At 37.2% G+C, this 23,254-nt stretch overlaps 1 protein-coding gene across 2 annotated transcripts in view; it reads right to left on the bottom strand.

Moving 5' to 3' along the window:
* Positions 1-15,690: 15,690 nt before the first annotated feature.
* Positions 15,691-23,254, bottom strand: part of KDM3A (lysine demethylase 3A) — a 52,900-nt gene continuing 45,336 nt past the window's right edge. The window contains exons 22-26 of one of the 2 annotated variants that reach the window (XM_027052684.2): positions 19,724-19,843; positions 19,502-19,641; positions 17,594-17,770; positions 17,376-17,510; positions 15,691-16,402 (exon numbers count right to left, since the gene is read on the bottom strand). In XM_027052684.2, the coding sequence (XP_026908485.1) occupies positions 16,322-16,402; positions 17,376-17,510; positions 17,594-17,770; positions 19,502-19,641; positions 19,724-19,843 (653 nt within the window). In that variant the 3' untranslated portion in view covers positions 15,691-16,321. The remainder of the gene's footprint in view (positions 16,403-17,375; positions 17,511-17,593; positions 17,771-19,501; positions 19,642-19,723; positions 19,844-23,254) is intronic. The other variant, XM_027052685.2, reaches the window with a different exon arrangement.

The raw sequence follows: 23,254 nt of genomic DNA, 5'->3' as shown, positions 1-23,254 counted from the left end.
CATAATACTACACCCAACAACAGTAAAAATACACATTATTCTAAATGGAATATTCTCCAGGATAAAGCATGTAAGGCCACAAAGTCTCTTGAAATGTAAAAAAGAATGAAACCATACTAAATATCTTTTCTGACCACAAATAAATGAAACTAGTACTCAGTAACAGGGAAACTGGAAAATCACATATATGTGGAAATTAACATTAAAGAGTCAAGGAAAAAAAATCACAATGGAAACTAGAAAATACCTTGAGATGAATGAAAATGTAAAGACAACATGCCAAGAGTTACTGCAAAAATAGTGCTTAGAGGGAGATTTATGACTTTAAATGCAAATATTTAAAAATGAAAAATACCTCAAATCTATAAACTGTCACCTTAAGGAACTAGAGAAAGAAAAGCAAAGTAACCCAAAAATAGCAGAAAGAAGAAACTAAAAAGATTAGAGTGGAAATCTAATTGGAAACAAAAATCAGAAAAATCAACAAAACCAAAGACAGTTTTATAAAGAGATCAGCAAAATTGATCTTTACCTAGACTAACTGTAAGAGGGAGGAGAAAGAGGACAGCAAGAAGATTCCAATTACTAACATCAGAGGGTGCATTACTATCAACGTTACACAAAAAAGGTTTATAAGAAAATAACATAAAGAGCTACATGCTAAAAAATTGGAAAAACCTAGGTAAAATGGGAAAAGCCTCAGTAACACAGAAACTGCTAAGACTGAGGAACTGAAAAACTGAAAATGTATATAGACCTGTAAAACAAGCAACAATCAGGAATCAAAAAACAAACAAAAAACCCCCAACAAAGAACACTTCAGGACCAGATTACTTCACTGGTGAATTTTACCAAATATTTAAAAAAGAATGGGCACCAATCATGAAACTGTCCCCCAAGAATGGAACAGGAGAGAACACTACATAACTCATACTATAAGGCCAGCAATACCCCAATACTAAAGCCAGACAAAGACACTACAAGAAGACTACAAGTATCCTCTATGGATATAGCTGCAAAAATCCTCAACAAAATACTGTGAAACTAAATCCAGTGGCATATTAAAAAGATTCTATACCATGATCAAGAGAGATTTATTCCAGGAATGCAATGGTGGTTCAACATAAGAAAATCAAGATAATACACCATATTAACAGAATGAAGGAAGAAAACCATGTGGTCATCTCAATCGACACCAAAAAGGCATTTTACAAAATCGAATACATTTTCAGAACAGAAAACATTCAATGAACTAGAAACATCATAAAGACCATATATGAAAAATGTACAGCTAACATCATACCGAACAGTAAAAAACAGCTTTCCCCTTAAAATCATAAAAAAGCCAAGAATATACAATGGGGAAAGGACAGTCTCTTTAATAAATGGTGTTATGAATACTGGACAGAATGAAACTGGCAAAAGGCAAAAGAAAGAAACTGAACAACTATCTTACACCAGACACAAAACCTAACTCAAAATGGATTAAAGATTTGAACATAAGACTAGAAGCCATAAAATGTTTAGAAGAGAACATAAGTAGTAAGCACCTCAGCATAGATTTTGCCAAGGATTCTTCTGAAACTGACCTCAAAAGTAAAAGGAACAAAAGCAAAAATAAACAAAACAAGTGATGAGGGACTTTTTAAAAACCTTGGTATTGATTTCACTCAACCCAGTTAGTATCTGAACTAGTATCTTAGTATCTTAACTAGGTTACTCACCTTGCATCTTCACACTTAAGTCATGAAACCTAGTTTTTCCTTTAGAGGAAGGAAAATAGAAAAAAATCCCAGTCTCAAGTCCTAGAGAAAGAAAAAGAAATCATTGTTGAACCAGACACTGAAAATAAAAAAAGATGGTAAAGAGGGAAACTGTAAGTCTGGGGTAAAAAAGAAGCCTGTCGGATTACAAAATTAAGTGCAAGAGGAGTCCAGAATTAATCCTCCAGGGGCAACAACCTTCCTAATTGTCTGAAATGGATAAGAAAGTGTGTCATGAAAATGCAGGGAAATGAGCAAGGGAAGAGCTGTTTGGATTTATTTTAATATACAAGCATGAGCAGGCAAGCAAAAAAAGATCACAGTCAAGACAAGGGTTCCTGCATTGAGGTATTTTTATTCAACATGGAACTGGAAGCTCTGACATGAGCAACTGGTAAGATTAAAAAAGTAAAGGTACCCAGATTGAAAAGGAAGATCTAAAATTATCTTTACTCATATGATCTTTCATGTAGAAAACTCTAAGTATTCTACACACACACACACACACACACACGCCTGTCAGAACTGATAAATTCGGCAAAATTGCAGGATACGGAATCATGCAAAAATTGGTTGAAAGAAAAATCAGTTGCATTTGTATATATCAGCAAGGAACAATCCAAGAAGAAAATTACAAAAACAATTCCCCTTTCAATAACATCAAACAGAATAAAATACTTAGGAATAAATTTAACGAAGGAGGCACGAGACTTGTACACTGAAAACTGGAAAACAGTGCTGAAAGAAATTGAAGACACCACTAGGTAATCACTTAGGAATATGTAAATTTATCAGATCAACACCTTGTACATCTTAAACTTAGACAATATATCAATTATGTCTCAATAAAGCTAGGAGGAGAAAAAAAGACACCAATAAATTGAAGGACTTCTCATGTTCATGAATTACAAAGCTTAACATTGTGAAGATACTACTACTCGAACCCATAAAGGTAGTTTCAGTGTAATCTCTTTCAAAACCCAGATGGGTTTTATTTTTTATAAACAGACCCAACTCAACACTCATGTGGAATTTAAAGGGACCCTGAATATTAAAAAAAAAAAAATCTTAACAAAGAACAACAAAGAGGGCTTATGGTTCTTGATTTTAAAACTTGCTACACAAAGCTACAAGAATCAAGAGTGCACCCCTGGCATAAGGACAGATATATAGTCTAATAGATTGGAAGTCTAGTTAGTAAATCCTCACATCTATAGTCAACTGTTTTCAATGGGGAAAGAACAATCTCTTCAACAAATGGTGTTAGAAAACTGAAATACCATATTCAAAAGAATGAATTTTGAACCTTACTTTACTCAAAATAGATCAAACCTAAATCCAAGAGTTAAACTATAAAACTCTTAGAAGAAATCATGAGACCTTGAATTTGGCAATGTTCTCCTAAATATAACACCAAAAGCACAGCCAAAGAAAGTAAAAAATAGGTAACTCAGACTACTAAAATTAAAAATTTAAGAATTTTTTTACAACATAGGACACTAGCAAGAGAGTGAAAAGACAACCCACAGAATGGGAGAAAATATGTACAAATATTATGTTAATGGCTTAATATCCAGAATATATAAAGAATTCATAACCACAAAAAGACAACCCAACCCAGTTTTAAAAAAAAATGGGCAAGGGACTTAAGTAGACATTTCTCCAAAGAAGATACTCAAGTGACCGATATGTATACCCAAAGATACCATCATTAGGGAGATGCAAATCAAACAATGGGATGACATTTTATACCTATGAAGATGGCTACACTTTGACAAAAATGGAAAACAGCACACGTTGGTGATGACATGGATGAATTGGAACTACGCCAAGCAGTGCTGGCAGGAATGTAAAGTGGTACCACCATTGTGGAATGTGGAAAACAGCTTGGTGATACCTCAAAAAGTTAAATATATGATTACCATTTGACTCAGAAATTACACTTTCAGGTTATAGTCTCCAAAGGATTGAGAACAGGGACTCAGATATTTGTACATAAGTGCTCATAGCAGCATTATTCACAGTAGCTAAAAGGTGGAAACAACTCAAGTATCCATCATCAAGTGAATGGATTAACACAATGTGTTATACACTGAAATATTATTCAGCCATAAAAAAGTATGAAGTTTGGAAACATGTTACAAATGGATGCATCTTGAAAGCATTACCCTGCAAGTTAAATAAGCTACACACAAAAGCATAGATATTTATAAGAAATATCTAAAATATACAAATTCATAAGAAATATCTAAAATATACAAATTCATAGATAGAAACTGATTAGAGGTTACCAAGGGCTGGAGGTAGGGAAGAAAATGGTTATTGCTTAATAGGTTCAGAGTTTCTGTTTGGGGTGATGAAATATTTTGGAAATGGATAATGGTGCTGGTTACAGAGATTTGTGAATGCCACTCACTTGTACACTTAAATATAAATCTATGTTGAATTTTACTACATGATTCTTTTGTATATTTGAGATGATCACATGGATTTTTGCCTTCTGTTAAAAGTGATGAGTTAATGTCTAAATATTCTGATATTAAACCAGATTTTTATTCCTTAATCTTTTCTTGGTAGTGACACACCATTTTTAATTCATACTAGATTTGAACTTGCCAGTAATTTATCTAGGATTTTTGCCAGTATGTTTATAAATAATATTGGCCTGTAATTTCCTTTTCTTGTCAGATTTTGGTATCAAGTATACTAGCCTTATAAAATCCACTAAATAGTTCTCTCTGTTATCTAGCCTCTTGGCTAATTTTGCATAAAATAAGGATTATTTTCTAACCTTGATACAAACTCACTTAAAAAACTGTCTATGCCTGCCGCCTTTTGGGGGTATGGATTGTGCAAAATTTTTAATTAACGATTTAGTTATTTTAATACTATTTATCCAGATTTTCAAGAGTCAATTTTGATAATTTTTCTAGAATACTGTCCAGATTTCATGTCTTAAATAAATTAACAATGATTCATTTAAAAAGATTTTTAAAATCTCTGCCATATTTGTAGTTACATTTTCATTTTCATTCTTAATATTATTCATTTGTACTTTTTCTTCATCAGTCTTGCCAGAAGTTTGTCTATTTTACTGATTTTTTCAGATTCAGCTTTAATTTTGTTGATCATTTCCATTTCATAAATTTCTTTTATTAATCTTTTCCTTTTGTGTACTGTGAGAGTACTTTATTTTTCTAGTTTTTTGAGTTAAATGTTTCTTTTTTCTGGTCTTTGTTTTCTCATAAATGCTTTTAAAGCTACAATTTTTCTTCTGTGTAATTCTTCAGGTGCATTCTACAAGTATCTTACTCTATGTACAAGCTAAAAAATTAGCCTGCCACATTTTCATGGATGCTAGTAAAGAATTTGAGACTCAATATTCACATATTTGGCCAGTGCCTCAAGCCCCAATTCCCACGGTGATGTCAAGAGGGCCAAATGATACTTCCATCTACAGAGGTTATATTATAGGAGAGGGATACTGGGCTCAGGGAACCCAAATGTTTGTAATGGGCAGTTTTCCTCCACAGGGATGCAGTATCTCTTATAAGATTGTTTACTATCAAACAGCTTTGAGAAGATAGTCCAAAACAAAGGGTAGTCAGTGCCTCACTCACAGTGTATGCAAAAACATGAAAGAACCAGAAAGAGTTGTTTTCTAACAATCTATAAATCTACATTGGGGAAACTTATCTGAACAATATTGAGCCTTCTAACCCAGGAGCATGGTGTACTTTTCCTTATATACACATCTTTCATTTTGCAGTTGTAGTTTTCAATGTAAAAGTCTTGCATGTCTTTCAATTAAATTTCCTCTGAGCAATTTTACTTTTTTTGCTATTGTAAATGTTATTTTAAAATTTCATTCTAAACTTGTTTATTGCTAATATTTAGAAATACAACTGATTTTTATATATTGTTATTGTGACCTTGCTAAATTAATTTATTCTGGTACTTCATAGATTCTTTTGGATTTTTCATGTACACAATCATACCATCCAGGAATAAAGACAATTTTACTTCTTACTTTCAAATATTTTTCTCCCCTCATTGAACTGGTTAGGGTCTTCAGTATAATGTTGAGTGGATGTGGTTAGAGTAAGAACATCATTGATTTGTTCCTGACCTTTAGGAGAAAGTACAAAATATTTTACCATTATGTATCATTTTAGCTGTAGCTTTTAATAAATGCCCTTTATCGTATCTAGTTTATTGAGAATTTTTATCAAAAAAGGCTGTTGAATTTTATCAAAAGCTTTTTCTGATCTACTGACAGTTCAGTTTTTCCTCTTTATTCTGTTAATGCACTGAAATACTTGGACTTATTTCTTTTACTTGTTTTAAGTTTTATTTATTTTGAGAGAGAGAGAGAGCAAAATTGTTGGCAGGGGAGGGGCAGAGAGAGAGAATCCCAAGCAGGCTCCATCTGTCAGCACAGGGTTCAAACTCACAAACTGTGAGATCAGGACCTGAGCTGAAATCAAGTCTGACATTTACCCATTTGAGCCACCCAGGCACCCCTTGGACTGATTTTCAAACATTAAACTAATCTTGCATTCTTGGAATAAATCATGGTCATATTGTCCTTTATATATATCTATATGTAACACACACATAGATTAGATATAATTAATATATGTTAGATTAATTATATAACTAGCACCTTATAAGATATAATAAAAATATTATAAGAGACAAAGAAGGACATTACATATTGATAAAGGGGTCAATCCAACAAGAGGATATACATTGGTAAATGTTTATGCACTCAACACAAAAGCAGCTAAATATATAAAGCAAATATTAACAGACCTAAAGGGAGAAATAGATGGCAATACAATTGTAGAAGGGGACCTCAATACCCAAGTTACACCAATAGACCCATATTAGACAAGATGTACTTAACAGACATATACCAGAAACTTTCCATCTAAAAGCAACAGAATATACATTCTTCTCCGTATACATGGAACATTCTCTAGAATAGATTATATGTCAGGCCACAAGTCTTAATAAATTTAAGGTAACTGAAATCATAAGCTGCTTTTCCAGTGACAATGCTATGAAACTAGAAATCAATTGCAAGAAAAAACCTAGAAAATTCACAAATATTTGGAGATTAAGCAACATGTTATGAACAAACAGTGGGTCAAAGAAGTAATCAAAGAGAAATCAAGAATTACCTTGGGACAAATGAAAATGGAAATAAAGCATACCAGAACTTGTGGGATGCAGCAACAGCAGTTCTTTTTATTAAAAAAAATTTTTTTTTAACACTTATTCATTCCTGAGAGAGACAGTGCACACGGGGGAGAGGCAGAGAGAGAGGGAGGCACAGAATCCAAAGCAGGCTCCAGGCTCTGAGCTGTCAGCACTGAGCCCAAGGTGGGGCTCAAACTCACGAACTGCGAGATCATGACCTGAGCCAAAGTCGGGTGCTTAACCGACTGAGTCACCAAGGTGCCCCAGCAATAGCAGTTCTAAGAGGGAAATTCCTAGCAAGAAATGCCTACATCAAGAAACAAGAAAAATCTCAACCTGACATGGCACCTTAAGGAACTAGAAAAAGAACAACAAATAAAGCCCAAAGTTAGCAGAAGGAAGGAAATAACAAAGATAAGTGAAACTCAATGAAATAGAGACTGAAAAGACAATAGAACAAAATCAATGAAACTGAAAGCTGGTTCTTTCAAAAGACAAGCAAAATTGGTAAACCTTTAGCTAGACTCACAAAGTAAAAAGAGAAGACTCAAATAAAAATCCAAAATGAAAGAGAAAATGTTACAACGGATACTACAGAAATACAGAGGATCATAAGAGACTGCTATGAACAACTATTCACCAACAAATTTTACAACCTAGAAGAAATGGATAAATTCCTAGAAACCTACAACCTACCAAGACTGAGTCATGAAGAAACAGGAAGAAACCCAAACAGACTGAATATTAGTAAGGAGATTGCGTTAGTAATCAAAAACCTCCCCCCCCCCCCCAAAAAAAAAGTCTAGGACCAGATGACTTCCCTGATAAATTCTACCAAATATTCAAATTAGAATTAGTAACTATCCTTTCCAAACTCTTCCAAAAAATAGAAGAGGGAACACTTCCAAATTCATTTCCAAAGGCCAGCATTACAGTGATGTCAACAACAGACAAGTCACCACAAAAAAATTATAAGCCAATATCCCCGATGAACACAGATGCAAAAATCTGAATAAAATATTAGCAAACTGAATTCAACAATACATTCAAAGAATCATACACCATAACCAAATGGATTTATCCTGAATACAAGGATGGTTCAGCCTCTGCAGATCAATGTGATATACCACATTAACAAAATGAAGCTTAAAAATCATATGATCGGGGCGCCTGGGTGGCTCAGTCAGTTAAGCGGCCGACTTCGGCTCAGGTCATGATCTCACGGTCCGTGAGTTCGAGCCCTGCGTCGGGCTCTGTGCTGACAGCTTGGAGCCTGGAGCCTGTATCAGATTCTGTGTCTCCCTCTCTCTGACCCTCCCCCGTTCATGCTCTGTCTCTCTGTCTCAAAAATAAATAAACGTTAAAAAAAAAATTAAAAAAAAAAATCATATGATCATGGGGTGCCTGGGTGGTTCAGTTAGTTAAGATCTGACTTTTGATTCCAGCTCAGGTCGTGATCTCATGGTTTGTGGGATCGAGCCCTGAATCAGGCTCTGTGCTGTCAGCAGAGAGATTCTCTGTCTCCCACTCTCTCTGCCCCTCCCCCACTCTCTCTCTCTTAAACTTAAAAACATGATCATGTCAATAGATGCAGGAAAAGCATGTGACAACATTCAACATCTATTTATGATAAAAACTCTCAACAAAGTGTATAGGGGGAATGTACCTCAACACAATAAAAGCCATATATGACAAGCCAATAGCTAAAATAAAATAAAATAAAATAATAAACTAGAAATATAAAATATGAAACCTGAATAGTCCTAGATCTGTTAAAGAAATTGAATCCATAGAAGTCTCTCTAGCCTATATTTTCACTAATGAAGGGCATCTATATAAATATTCAAGAAAGAAATATTAGTAGAGCTGATCTTTGCACAACACAGAGGTTAAGGGCACTGGCCTCCTATGAAGTAAAAAATCTGCATAAAACTTTTTACTCCCCCAAAACTTAATAGCTCACTGTTGACTGGAAGCCTTACAATAATGTAAAAAGTCAATTAACATATTTTGTATATGTCTTATATAATATATTCTTACAGTAAAGTAAGTCAGAGAAATGAAAATGTTGTTAGGAAAAATCATAAGGGAAAATACACCAGCAGTTCTGTAATGTATTTATCAATACCTTAAATTTACGTCGTCTGTTTACAAGATGAATCACTTGTCAGCACCTACGTCAGTATTGTCTTATGTGACATCAAACACTGTAGACATAACTCTAACTCTAGACATAAAAGATGGAAAGAATGTAAGAAAGAAATTCATATATATTTACAAGTATAATGATGTATGCACTGATAATGAAGCAGCAGCAACAGGATTGCTTTATGGTAGCCTAGTGCAATTGATCCAAATGCTTCACAGTAACCTAGCCTATGCACTAATGAATGAATCTCTATACAATTTTTATGACCTAGAGTTACAGTCATATTAATGTACTGGAAGTATTACATTAAAAAAAACCCACTTACCTGTGATGATGGGCTGATATGCAGTTTCTCAAATTATGAGAGGTATACTGTACAGTAAGAAAAAACTGTTTTCTGTTTGAAAGCAGAAAACAGTAAGAAAACTAACCCTTATTAATTTTATGTTAAAGATCACTCACCTTATAGCTATTCTTATTTGCCATTCTTGCCATGCAATTATATTTTCAAATATAGACACATACGTACACAACAGATCAGCTTATTAACTGTATGGCATGATTACTTACTATTGATAAAGTGGATCATCATAAATGTCTTCCTTTTCATCTTCATGTTGAGTTGTCTGAGGAAGAGGAGGGAGAGAAGGAGATGGTCTTGCTGTCTCAGGGATGGAGGTGGAGGTGGAAGGGGAGGCAGGAGAGGCCTCCTGCCTCAGTGTAACTTTATGGAAATACATCATAATGTCTGACTTGTCTTTTTATGTCTCTAAAGATGTTTCTATATGATACCAATCCCTCTTCCCCCATTTGCTTTAGTTCCAGTGCCTGTATCATAGAAGGGTCCATGTTACTTCTTTTATGAAAAGAAGTCAAAAGCAGTCTTGAATGATCGGGAACCCTTCTGCCAGATTGTCTAAGGGCAATTTGTCTTCTGGCACTGCTTTGCATCTTCTTCCTCATTGTCAGGCACCGTTAATTCCTATCAAGTCTTAATTTCTCTGATGCGGTGTCTGTTAGCTCTTGGATTTCTCCGATATCCATACCCTAACACTCTTCAACCCCCACCCTTTTGCCATATTCACCATCTCTTTCATGATTTCCTTGATTGGCTGTCATAAATCCTATTAAGTCATGCACAGTATCTGAACAGTTTTCTCCAGCAAGAATTTATTATTTGGGGCTTGGTAGCTTTCACAGCTTTTTTCTGTAACAATGGAGGGATCTTCAACAGTTTAACCCTTCATCAGGGCTCTCTTCCATAGCGTTTACAATCCTTTCCATAGAGTACCAGGTGTAATGAGCCGTAAAGGTTTTTATGACACCCCAGATCTAGAGACCTTGTGTTTGGGGGGCATGTAGACACTCCAGTGCCTTCAATGTTACACTCATGGAGTTCTGAGTGGCAAGGGGTATTTGTCCAATTTCAAAAGAACTTCAAAACACAGTCCCTTGCTGGCACAGTACTTCCTGACTTCGGGGGCATCAATGTAACCAACCCAGAAAAAGGTTCTCATTGTCCAGGGCTTCTTTGTGAGACCAAAAGTCTGGCAGTTGGTGTTTATCTTTTCCCTTCACCTTCCAGCTTGGAGGTTAGCAGCTTCAAAGATAAGGGCTGTCCTGATCAGAAACCCGACTGCATTTGCACTTAACAGTAAAGTTAGCCGATCTATCCCCTTCCCACCTTAAATCCTGGTACTTGCTTCTCTTCCTAATAAATGTTCTTTGAGACTTTTCCAGAATAGTGCTCTTTCATCTGCTCAGGCAGATATCCTTTCTCCTCAGTGATTTTCTTAATGGCTTCTGTGAACTTGTCTACTGCTTTTGGGTCAGTAGAAACGGCTTCTCTTGTTATCTTGTTATTTTTTAAGCCAAACCTTTCTAAAATTATCAAACTATCCTTTGCTGGCGTTACATTCTCCAGTTTTAGATTTTTTGCCTTTTAAGTTGTTGTCGAATGATATTAGTCTATAGATATGCCTTTCTAATAGCAATCCTGCACCCACATAAATGCTGCATTTTCAAGAAGATAAAATATTTCACAAAAAAATGTTTTGCACCTTCTGGTGCACCACAACCATGACTTCATGAATTTCCTTTTCTTTTTAACAAGAGTCCTTACACTTGGGTTCGTTTGTCTTGAAATGGTAGGCATCAGCAGCAGATCTCCATCAATGGTACTCACCAAGCAATTCAACTTTTCCTTATGCCATGACTTTTCTCTGCTTCTTAGAACCTCCAGCACCATTAGTGGCACTTCATGTGGGCCCCCTGTTGTAGTGTATATGGTACTGCACTAAACACAAAAATACATGGCAACTGAAAGAGGGCAGTTTGCACTACAACATGCAATTTACTGAAGATGTGAACTACTCATGCAGAGAGGACTAGTGTCACATTACGTGAGCTCACTTCAGCAGCAGGAGGTGGTCATGAAATTATTATGGTACCATATGTACAACTGATTTTATGCAGTTACTTCATACTGCATCTTTGTTCACTTTTCTTGACTGCAAATGGCACCATGTATATATATAGTCTGTTTCTGTTCCTAAATTTTATTAAGTTTTAACTTTTCATAATGGTACATTTTATGTAATAAATGAAAAAAGAGCCTAGTGCCTACATATATTTTATACATTTTTGACGTTCCTTTTTCAAATTTTGAGTATTTCCAGTCTACAGGGTTTATCTGTGAGTTTTCAAATTGTTGCAGATCTCCAAAAATGTTTCCAATTATTGAAGTAAACCCATGCATAAATGAACTTCTGCAGTTCCAACCCGTGTTGTTCAAGGATCAGCTATATAGATAGATAGATAGATAGATAGATAGATAGATATGTATCGATCTATCTATATATATATATATATATTTTTTTTTCCAGCAATTAGATGAAGAGAAAATACTTCCTGACTTGTTTTAGGTTATAACTTCAATATCATAACCCAACATTACAAGGACATTTCAAAATTTTAGATCAATATAAAAAAAAAGTTTTTTTTAGATCAATACCCTTCATTAACAAAAATGCAAAAATCTCCAAAATATATTCTATATTACTTATATACATACAGTTTAAACCTTTTTCTCATACATTGAAAATTATACGTTCCTCTCTAAGCACTATTGTAACTGAATCTATTTTTGAAATGTATTTTTATTATTCAGTTCCAATAATTTGATTTCAATTGATGTTTTCTTTGATCAGTAGGTTACTTAGAAGTATGCTGCCTAATTTCTCAACATTTGAGAATTTTGCAGTTATCTTTTTACTGATGTTTAAATTCCACTGTCATCACATCAAGAACATACCTTATACAATTTCAATTTACATAATCCATTGAAATGTACAGTCTATGGCCTTTCTCAGTGAACAATCAATACGCACTTGAAAGGAATGTGTGTTTTACAGTCATTGGCTTTAGTGTTCTAATAAATGCTGATTTGGTTGATAGGTTCAATTATTTTGTACTTATACTGGTTTTATGTCTGTTTATTGTATTAATTACAGAAAGAGGTAGAATCACCAACTATGACTGTGAATTTCTTTTCCCCTTTAATTCTGTCAAATTTTGCTTCATATTATTTTGAAGCTCTCCTAATTAGGTATGTAGCCAGTAAGATTATTATATCTTCCAAGTTAACCCTTTTATGACTGCTAAGTTTTTTTTAGCAAGAAAAAATACTTCATGATTTCACTCATATGTGAAGTCTAAAAAAACAAATGAATTAAGACACAAAAAGCAGAGCTAGACGTATAAACTGATGATCACCAGAGGGAAAGGGGGTGGAAGATGGGCAAAATGGGTGAAGGGGAGTGGGAGATATGCTTCCAGTGATAGAATAAGTCATAGGAATAAATGATACAGCATAGGAAATATGGCCAACGATATTGTAATAGCGTTGTATGGTGACAGATAGTAGGTACACTTGTAGTGAGTGTATTATGATGTATAGAGTTGTCCAATCACTATGCTGTACGCCTGAAACTAATGTAAAATTGTGTCAACTATAAGCAAATAAAAAATTTTTTCTAAAACAAACCAAAAAAAAAAAAACAAACAAAAACAAACGCTTTTTCTCTCCGGTAATACTCTTTATCTTAAAATCTTAAAATTGGTATCAATATAGCCATACTTACTTTCATCTGAGTAGTGTTTACATGGTATAATTCTTTTCTGTACTTTTATTTTTAATCTACAAACCATCTCTTTCATAAGCAGCATATAGTCAAGTCTTTTATTACAGTCAGACCATCTGTATCTGGCATTTGGAGTATTCAGAAAAGTCCCATTTGTTCCTTCTTTCCTGCCCATCTAATTGGTTTTTTAAAAATAAGAATGTTGTTTTTTTATTTTGGTAAAATATACATAAGAAAAAATTGAGTATTTTAACCATTTTTAAATGTGCAATTCTGTGGTAGCAAGTACATTTACAATGTTGTGCAACCATTACCACCATCCATCCCCAGAACTTCATCAGCCCAGAGAGAAACTCTGTACCCATCAAACAGTAACTCCCACTCCCTTCCATTCCCAGCATCATTCTACTCTGTCTCTATGAAATTTGACTTCTCGAAGATTATTATTGTTTTTAATATTTGTTTTTGAGAGAGTGAGCGAGTGAGCAAGCCAGAGAGGGGCAGGGAGGGAGACGCAGAATCCGAAGCAGGCTCCAGGCTCCAAGCTGTCAGCACAGAGCCCGACGGGGAGCTCGAACTCATGAACCGCGAGATCATGACCTGAGTCGAAGCCAAACGCCTAACCAAATGAGCCACCCTGGTGTCCCTGATTATTTCTCATAGACGTGAAATCATGTATCTCTCCTTCTGTGTCTGGCTTATCTCACTTAGCATGCTTTCCAGATTCATCCATGTTATAGCATGTGCCAGAATTTCTGTCATTTTTAAGACCAAAAAATATTCCATCGTATGTATTATGCCACATCTTGTTTATTCACTCATCTGTTGATGAACACCTGGGCTGTTTCCACCTTTTGGCTCTTGTGAATGATGATGCTAAGAACACGAGTGTATGGGTATCTGAATTTCAATTCTTTTAAGTAAGCCTAGGAGTGGAACTGCTGGATCATATATGTTAGTTCTGTTTAACTTTTTAAGGAAATTTATCCATACTTTAAAAAATGTTGCTTAACACTATTATTGTTTAAATTCATCCAGAAGTTTATAATTTCCCTTGTACTCCATTTTTTTCTTGCATGCTCTGGGTTTTCTTTCCTAAGGATATCCTTAAAAAGTTCCTTCAGCGAGGGCCTGAAAATAAACTCTGGTTTTCATCTGAAATTTTCCATAAAGAACAGGGGAAGAATTTTGCTGTGTCTGTACTTCTGTTTTTGGCTATGTTCTTCAGCACCGGAAGAATGGAATCTATTTTCTTCTGACCTCCACCGTTGCTGTTACGAAGTCAACTGTTCGTCTGTCACTTCCCTGAAGATAATATTTTCCCCACTCTGGCTGCTTTTAATATAAAACCTACTTGTTTGAGTAGCCTTTTAATTTATTAACATACAGGTGGAGTTTTAACTTATCTTGCTTGATTTAGGTGGGCTTCTCTAATCTGATGAGGTCATTAATACTGGAAAATTATCTCTGAACAGCATCTTTCTCCCCCCCCCCCCATTCTCTTGGCTTTCACTCACTCATTATCAAACATGTATTTTTCAGTGTCCTGCTTATCAGTTAACACTTCTTTATAGTTTCCTGTTATTCAATGCTGTATTCTATATTTTTACCAATCTCCCAGTTCATAAAAGAATTTTTTCTGTTTAACTCATCTGCTGAATTTCTAATTTTAACCATCATGTCTCATTTCTATAAATTCTATTTAGCTTCTTTCCATATTTGGTCATTTCTGGAAATCTCATTCTTTCATCATATTCCAATACTCTCATTTCTTTTAATGTATTAAACAGTTCAGAATATAAAATAATACTGGATCATTCCAATCTGTAAACCTTTGCAGGTTTAATACGGCAATTTGAAAGTTCTTATTGACTCTTGTTCATGGTGGCTTTCTGTTTTCACACTTGTTACAATCTATTTGATTATGAATAACAGTGGTGTAACTATCGGTGGGACTCCTTTGAGGCCTGGCTTGGAGAGAAGCCCAGGGAAATACAGAAAGGTGGCTTCCTGATGAATTCTCTTCCTTCAGAAAGGATTGTTTTAAGATCCTACTGTTCTAAAATTTCTAATAATTTCCTTTTCCTTCATAAACTCTTATATTATGAAAGACAAGACAAAGTATTTCAATCTCTTTGAAATATTTTTTTAGAACCATTTAACCAGTCATTATTTGATTTCTTGGTTAACTTCCACTTCCAAATTTAGTTAATTGGCAGTATTTCTTTGCAAAAGTGTGACAAGGCTTCCATTTGGCTAAGAAGAAACTTATTTCCATGTTAGCATTATAAATAATCACAAATCACTATAGCATCTAATTTCTTTGCTTTTAAGAGGCATTCCCGGAGCAACCTCTTATACCTAGAACATTGCAGAAAAGTGTGCTGAATCTATAACCAGAGGATAATAATGCCAATGAGTGGAGTCAAAATATTATATGAATACTTTAATGCAAAATGCTTAACACTTAAAATTAGCAAAGCTTCATTTAAATTAAAACTCCATTTAACTAAAGATGGTTAAACCCAAGAATTGTACAGTAGTTGATTTCTGCTATATAATGCCAGTCCTAATGTAATACAGTAGGAACTGCATCGTTAGCTGTCATTTCCTCCATCGCTCATCTGAACCCTAAGGGGTAGGGGAGAGGATACTCAGACAGACACAAAACAAAATACAGCCAAATAAACCGTGCAGTGATTCCTAAGAGTTATAAATCCATTTGACTAAGCTGTCAGACCAAACAGCTGGGAATAACTGCAGGTATTGTTCCAGAGCTGGTAAGAGGTTTTGTTTTTACAGCATGGTAGAAGGTCTGCACTAGGTGAAAAGTCACAGTTTAAGGATGCATGTTCTGTAAATAGTTCCTACATATACACATTTAGTGTGTGTAAACACTAGAAATATACATTAGACAGAGTACCCTTACCAGTTGGGTACAGTTTAAAAAAGAAGATGAGGTAACATGAATCTCAAAGTCCACAGGAATCCTGCCTGAAGAATTTGAACAGCTGCCAGTAATTCACGTCCAATGTACAGGGGTTAAGGCGTCTCTTGGACCCCTACGGTTTGCTGAAACTGGATTCGCTGGCTTTCAGCATAGCAATTGCATCTTTCACTGCATGGTAGATAACATTCTTCACCTAAAAGGACAGGAGAAAACATGGTCAGTTCACCAATAAATCTAAAATCTGTCCCTAAGAGTAAACTTTTCCCTTACCAATTTTACTACCATTCTCTCTAAATTAAAATTTTTTTTTAATTTTTAATATTTTTTTAAATTTAGAGTCAGAGAGAGAGAAAGAGAGAGAGAGAGAGAGGGAGAGAGAGAACACATGAGGAGGGGCAGAAGGAGAAAGAGAATCTCAAGCAGGCACCATGCTCAGCACAGAGCCTGACATGGGGCTTGATCCCATGAACCGTGAGATCATGACCTGGGCCGAAATCAAGAGTTGGACGCTCAACCAACTGAGGCGCTCAGGAAGCCCCTCTCTCCAAATTTAAAACTCAGTATTCAACATGTCAATGCCGAAAAGGCCCCTAGACTCCATTAGGCCAGTATTTCATACCTATTTTAAACCCATGCCTTTTCCCCCTCATGCAGGTTTTGATGCCACGTGGCACTGAGCCTGGTGAATACAGGGAGAGGCAAGTCCCAAGGTACAATTTTTCAAAACCTGTATGTTCCCCTAGTTTTCCAACTATGAAATTATATTTTACATAATTCACTATTAAGAGCATCTTTGAACCCACTCTCTGGATCCTCAAGATTCTGTTCTGCTCTATTCAGGGATAACAACACAGCATTAAGAGTCTTTGTTCAAGACCAATGTCTGGCAGTTGAGCCAGGATCAGATATCAGATCTATTCATTTTCAATACTAAAGCCTTTCTCTTGGGGTACAGTATTTACAATCTAAACAACAGCAAACCAAGGTAAGATTTCTTCTATGTTTGTTCCTCCTTGGCCTATGTAGACAGTGGAACTAGACATAAGCCAGTTCATCAACTCATGTGCCAACTGTGATATGGCCAAGTTCACAGACTCTCTTTATAAGGTCAATAATGGGTCATGAAGCCAGAGTCAGAGAACACCAGGAATCAGTAATATTTTTACCTGTAATTTATCTTCATGATTGGTGTGAGTCTGTGACAGATACCGGAATTCCTGAGTAAGCCAGAAACAGTGTTTAACATGCTCTGGAGAAACAAAATCTTCGGCCACTTTGATACAGCTATATAAGTTATGAACCTGGAAAATACAAGCTACATCAGTAACACATATGCAAAAGTTCTTAGTGTAAGGAGAATAAAGAACAAAGTAATGTTTCTTGCCTGATGTGGAGCTCCTGCTGGGATAAATACCACATCCCCAAGAAACTGTACAATAGCCCAGCCTTGAACTCCATACTCTTGGTGAAGACGCTTTCTTAGTGATCGGTCTAAATACCAGCTCTGATCATGAATGGGATCATGGTCTGCTGGGTTTTCTTGACCTTGCTCTTCTGAAACCTAGAATACATTTGAAGTATTATGAAACTGAGCAACATATTGAGGCCCAGCGAGGGCACTTCCCCCTCTGAATAGTGTGGGCAGTCAACAGATGTCAGGCCTTCCTTAACAGATACTCTGTTGGCAGAAAGAGACAAGTAATACTCAAAGACATTAATTGAACGAACCAAGAGAAAACTGAAAGAAAATGTGGCTTTCCTTCTGTTATTTCCAATAATCTCTGACTGGCAGTCTGCATATATTTGGAAATGCTATATTTGGACAATATTTTGGTCTAGACTTTTTTTTTTAACGTTTATTTTTTGAGAGAGAGAGAGAGAGAGAGAGAGACAGAGTGCAAGCAGAGGAGGGGCAAAGAGAGAGGGAGACACAGAATCTGAAGCAGGATCTAGGGTCTGAACTGTCAGCACAGAGCCCAACACGGGGCTTGAACCTACACAGTGCGAGATCATGACCTAAGCCAAAGTCGGATGCTTAACTGAGCCACCAGGCGTCCCTGGTCTAAACTTTTGAACATAAACAGGCTCAAGTTCCTTAGAAACAGACTTGCTGTATTGCAGTTATTAAAAATCTATATTCATTTAACAATCTGAAATACAGTGTTACAGACGAGTCCCAAAGATAGCTATAGAATAAATTTGTTTATTCTAGACACAGTTATTTGGCAGCCCAGACTCAGGTTGATACAATCAAAGGAACAATATGGTGACCAGCAGGTTTTGAAAGAGTCCAGTGATCCCAAGTAAGAAACAGCTTTGACTCAAACCAATACTGGTTAAGGACCTACCTGGTACCAGGCAACAGGCTAGGAGTATTCACATTCATTCCTCATGAACTGAAGAATGTCAGTCACAGATGCCTGGGCTGCAATCAGTAGCCTCAGTGGCAAACAGGTTTAAAGACTGAGTGTGTCCATTTTGCCTAGAACTTTCCACACACAGCCCTTGCTGAACAATCTGCCTACTACTAGAAACCTGAAATCTTAAAAACCCCTGCATCCCTTTCCAATGACCCTTCACAAGCTAATGGCCACAAGCAATGCCTGAGGCTTTCCTGACCTACTACTAGTGAGGAGACAAAACCTACAGGGACCTAAGTAACTCACTCTGAGCAAAGATATCAAGGGCCAAGGAATTTTATATGAACCTCTAAAGTACAGTACTTAGATTTTCAAGGCAATAAAAACAAACCGGTACTGGGGCGCCTGGGTGGCTCAGTCGGTTAAGTGTCCAGCTTTGGCTCAGATCATGATCTCGCGGTCCGGGAGTTCGAGCCCCGCGTCGGGCTCTGTGCTGACTGCTCAGAGCCTGGAGCCTGTTTCCGATTCTGTGTCTCCCTCTCTCTCTGACCCTCCCCCGTTCATGCTCTGTCTCTGTCTCAAAAATAAATAAACGTTAAAAAAAAAAAAATTAAAAACAAACCAGTACTAACAGATGATCAGAGGAACTAACCTGAAGGTAGAGCACAAAAATCTCCAAATCCACTATAATGTAAAACACAGTCATAAGGAAAAAGGCAAGGCCCCTCTCCTCTTTTCAAAGGTGTGAGCCTAATCACTTTGAAGTCTGTTCCTCAGCAACCAGCTTCAGCCACGTCAGTCTGACAGGCACAGGTCTAACTTTTGAGGCCGTGATGACTTCCTGGTAACCAGCTAGTCTCAACATGTGGTAATTTATAATACTGCTATTCTCCACGCCTCTCTCCTCACATGCCATAGGATAAAGGGCACACCTTTTTAAGGAATTCTCGTATTTTCTCTGTGTCCTTTGCAGCATATATATGCCAGAGGGCTCCCGGCTTCTCTTTTCCCTCAATAAATCGCTTTATTGTGAGTTCATCAGAATCTCCGTCTTGGATGGTTTTAAGGACTTCTGGAGCAAGAGAAAGCAAATATCACACCAAAGTCTCCAGCTCAGAGAGTAAGCCCCACTTCTATGCTCAGCAGCGCCCTACCTTCTTCTTGGTCACACTGTCCTTTGGGAATTCCCACATACACCATGACATTAGCTGCATCAGATACGTCTAAGTGAAGATTTGTTGTTCCATATTTCCTGTCTTCTGGAGTAATCAATCCTGCCAACAGAAAACACCTTAAATTTACTGAGATGTGAAGGCTGCCATTCTCTTTCCCACTCCCTGGGAGATACTTGGTCACAAACTTAAAACCTGCCTCTCTAAATCATGTACAAGACAACAGTATTTAATATTAAATTATCCTTTCAACTTTGAAAGAAAGCAATCTCATCAAATATTTAATCATTAAAACAAAACAAAACAACAACAACAAAAAGTTCTAACAGTAGGACTTCTGTTTCTGATGACAGGCAAAGTAGGTCCTTGACACACCCTCCTGTAAGAACTAAAACTACTGGATGAAATTATTGAAGAAAATTTTCTTCTAATGAAATCAGTGTGCTGGCAAAAAAAAAAAAAAAAAAAAAAAAAAAGAAAGAAAGAAAGAAACACTCATAATCCAAGAAATCAGAAAGCAGGACTCAGGAATGGTAAAGTGGCTCCTCCAAAAGGACATGTGCTTGACCAGGTGAATCCAAGCCCAGGTTGTCACAGCCTAGAGCACTGTGGGGTAAAACCTAAGGCCCAGGGTCCACTCAGGATGGAGAGTCTAACAGAAATCCCCTTCACATACACATAAAGCTGGGACCTCAAATGACTATACACTCAGAATGAAAGAAAACACTGCCTTGATTCCTTCAACTGTAAAAACAAAAACAAATAGGGAGGGTACGGTGAGCCACAGCACAAGCTCATAGTCTGAGACTTTAATCTCCTACCCCCTGGAAAAGATCTACTTTGCTCAGCACTCACCTTGAGGCTCACCAAGCCCTGTGGTCACCCTGGACAGCCCACCCTGACATGTGGACTCTGCTTCTGGAATGGGCAGTGAAGGGAAGCCTGGCTTGTACTGGGCAAGCGGAAGTCATTTTCTAACCTGCCAGCCCCCGAAACAGCCCTGTTTTGTCTGGAGGAGGCCAAGGACTTCCCTCTGATTTGTGAGAGCCTACGGTTCTAGGAGTCGCTCTCCACAGCAAAGGGCACCCCATAACGTCCACCTGGGACTGTGGCCCTAAAGCCCTGCTGTGCCTTCCTTTCTTTCCATTCAGTTGACCTATGAGCCCCAAGAGAGAACATTAGGTATTAGGGCAAAATCAAAGGATGTGCTTTAAAGGCGACACATAAAAGGAGATTTGTTTTAACATGGTAAGGGACAAACATAATGGGATTGAAAACTCATGGTAAAAAACTGATAGCGACTGTGACTGGGTAGTAAGTATATGGGGAGTCACTGTATTAGACTCTGAAGTTCTGAGTGCATTTGGGACATTTTTCTATAATAAAGAGTAAAATTAAAATTTAAGAAGAAAAAGCAATTAATAGGACACAAGAAAAATGAATGAAATGGACAGTAATAAATGATAGCATGGATGAATATCCAAAAGCCTGATTCTATTTCTATAAAGCTCAAACACAGGTTAAATCTCAAAGAATATTCCGCGGGAATACAAATATATATGGTAGCATCACAAATATGTGGGAACAACAAACACAAATTGCAGGGCGACAGTTAACACTGTGGAAGAAAGCGTGAACAGGTAGGTCTCAGAGCTTCATCAGGCTGCTTGCTCTTGGATCAGTGCCAAATAGGGGAAAACAGCTGTGCCAACAAGGAAGGAGGTGACACCTACCCAGCCATCAGCACAAAGCCCATCCCAATGTGGCCACAGCAACTGCACACTGATGAAACAGTCTCTAAAAGGAGCCTGAACTCCAACAGACTAAGATCATAAAAACATAAAGGTCCCAGGGAAAGGATTCCCAGAAAATAGAAAATCCTGAAACACAGCACCATGGACTGTTACGAAAAGCACGTGAGCGGACACAATCCGGGCTGCTGGGGGTTGGAGGCAGAGTAGAATGGCTCTAGCCTGGAAATCAGGAGACTTGACGTCCTAGGCTCAGACCCAAGAAGGTCACTGTCCCTGCTACTGTCCTGAAGACCTGGACATCTGTAAAACTGCTGGTGGTACTGGAGCTGGAGAGATATTGACTCTCACTCTCTCCAAAGAACCTTTTCACTCTACTCTGACTGAGGAGTCACAGCTCGATCACTGGACGTTTGAAAATGACCGCTCTTTAATTTTATGAGAAGGTACAAGGTGTTTGAAAGCGAATGCATTTTCATTATTTTCAATCCCTCACTGCTTATTTTGTCACAGGTAAAAAGCTTTTAAAGAGTAACACTGCCATCTATCTATGGGTGTCCATGCTGCCATGCCATTCAAACCAAGCAGACAATTTATTCTGAAAACTTCTCAGATAACCACTTCTACCCCATAAAGCTTCAGGATGTCTACAAAGCAAGGATAATCACTATGCGACATTATACCACTTCCACCATTTCCTTTTGTGGAAAAATACCTTCATTTATGTAAGTTCACCGTAAACCCCCACTGTAAACAGAGTATGCGCTGAGACTCCAACCAACTAACTGCTCCGACGGGCTTGCAGAAAGGCAACTCAACTAGGGAACATGCAACAGCCCCACAGCATATGCAGGGTTCTCTAAACTGAGATCTGGAAAGCAAAGGGAATAGGCCAGGGGACCCCTGCCTGCTGTGTCCTCTCTACCACAGACCATTTCTCACCATCTCGGGCATCTACACCGTGGGAGCTTCCCAACATAAGCTTCCTTCTCGAAATGTTCCCTGACTCCAGTCCAGGTGGATTCCTGAGCTGACTCCATCCTAATGGAAGAACTGTGGGGCTGAGATCCAAGCCCCTGCTCTTCTCCTCCCCCGACAATCTAGGGAAAACACAGCAAAGGTGCTAAAGGACTCTGTCTTATCTTCAGGAGGGCTGTCACCCTCAGGCCTGAGAGACTGGAGTTGAGAGTAATTATAGAAGGAAAGAATAAAATCAAAGAAGTAATTTCTAGAAGGACTGGAAAAATGGGATCCAAATAGTATAAAAGACTAAAGCAAATTCAATAAATGATCCAAAAAACTGAAACTTCATTCAACAATCAATGGGTAAATAATTCCTTCAAAACAGCCAACTATCACCAAGACCTAAATAAAGACCCAACATAAAACTATTCAAGATCAGGGGCACACAGGTGGCTCAGCTGGTTAAGCATCCGACTTCAGCTCAGGTCATGATCTCACGGTTTGTGGGTTCAAGCCCCATATTGGGCTCGGTGCAGAGCCCAGAGCCTGCTTCAGATCCTATGTCTCCCTCTCTCTCTGGCCTTCCCCCGCTCGCATTCTGTGTGTGTCTCTCTCAAAAATAAAACATTAAAAAATTAAAAAAAAAAAACACAAAAAACTAGTTGGTGACCAAGGAAATCAATCTCTATCTTGTACAGTCTTCCTCGTTGGATAGCTTATGGAGTCATGTCTAAACAATGAAAATCCAATTCAAAAGGTGCTTCCAGGGGGCCCGGGTGGCTCAGTCAGTTGAGCAGCG

Source organism: Acinonyx jubatus, chromosome A3, assembly GCF_027475565.1.
Source record: "Acinonyx jubatus isolate Ajub_Pintada_27869175 chromosome A3, VMU_Ajub_asm_v1.0, whole genome shotgun sequence".
In the NCBI taxonomy this organism is placed as follows: domain Eukaryota; kingdom Metazoa; phylum Chordata; class Mammalia; order Carnivora; family Felidae; genus Acinonyx; species Acinonyx jubatus.
Note: the sequence above shows the minus strand (reverse complement) of the source record. Positions and strands in the feature narration are given on the sequence as shown.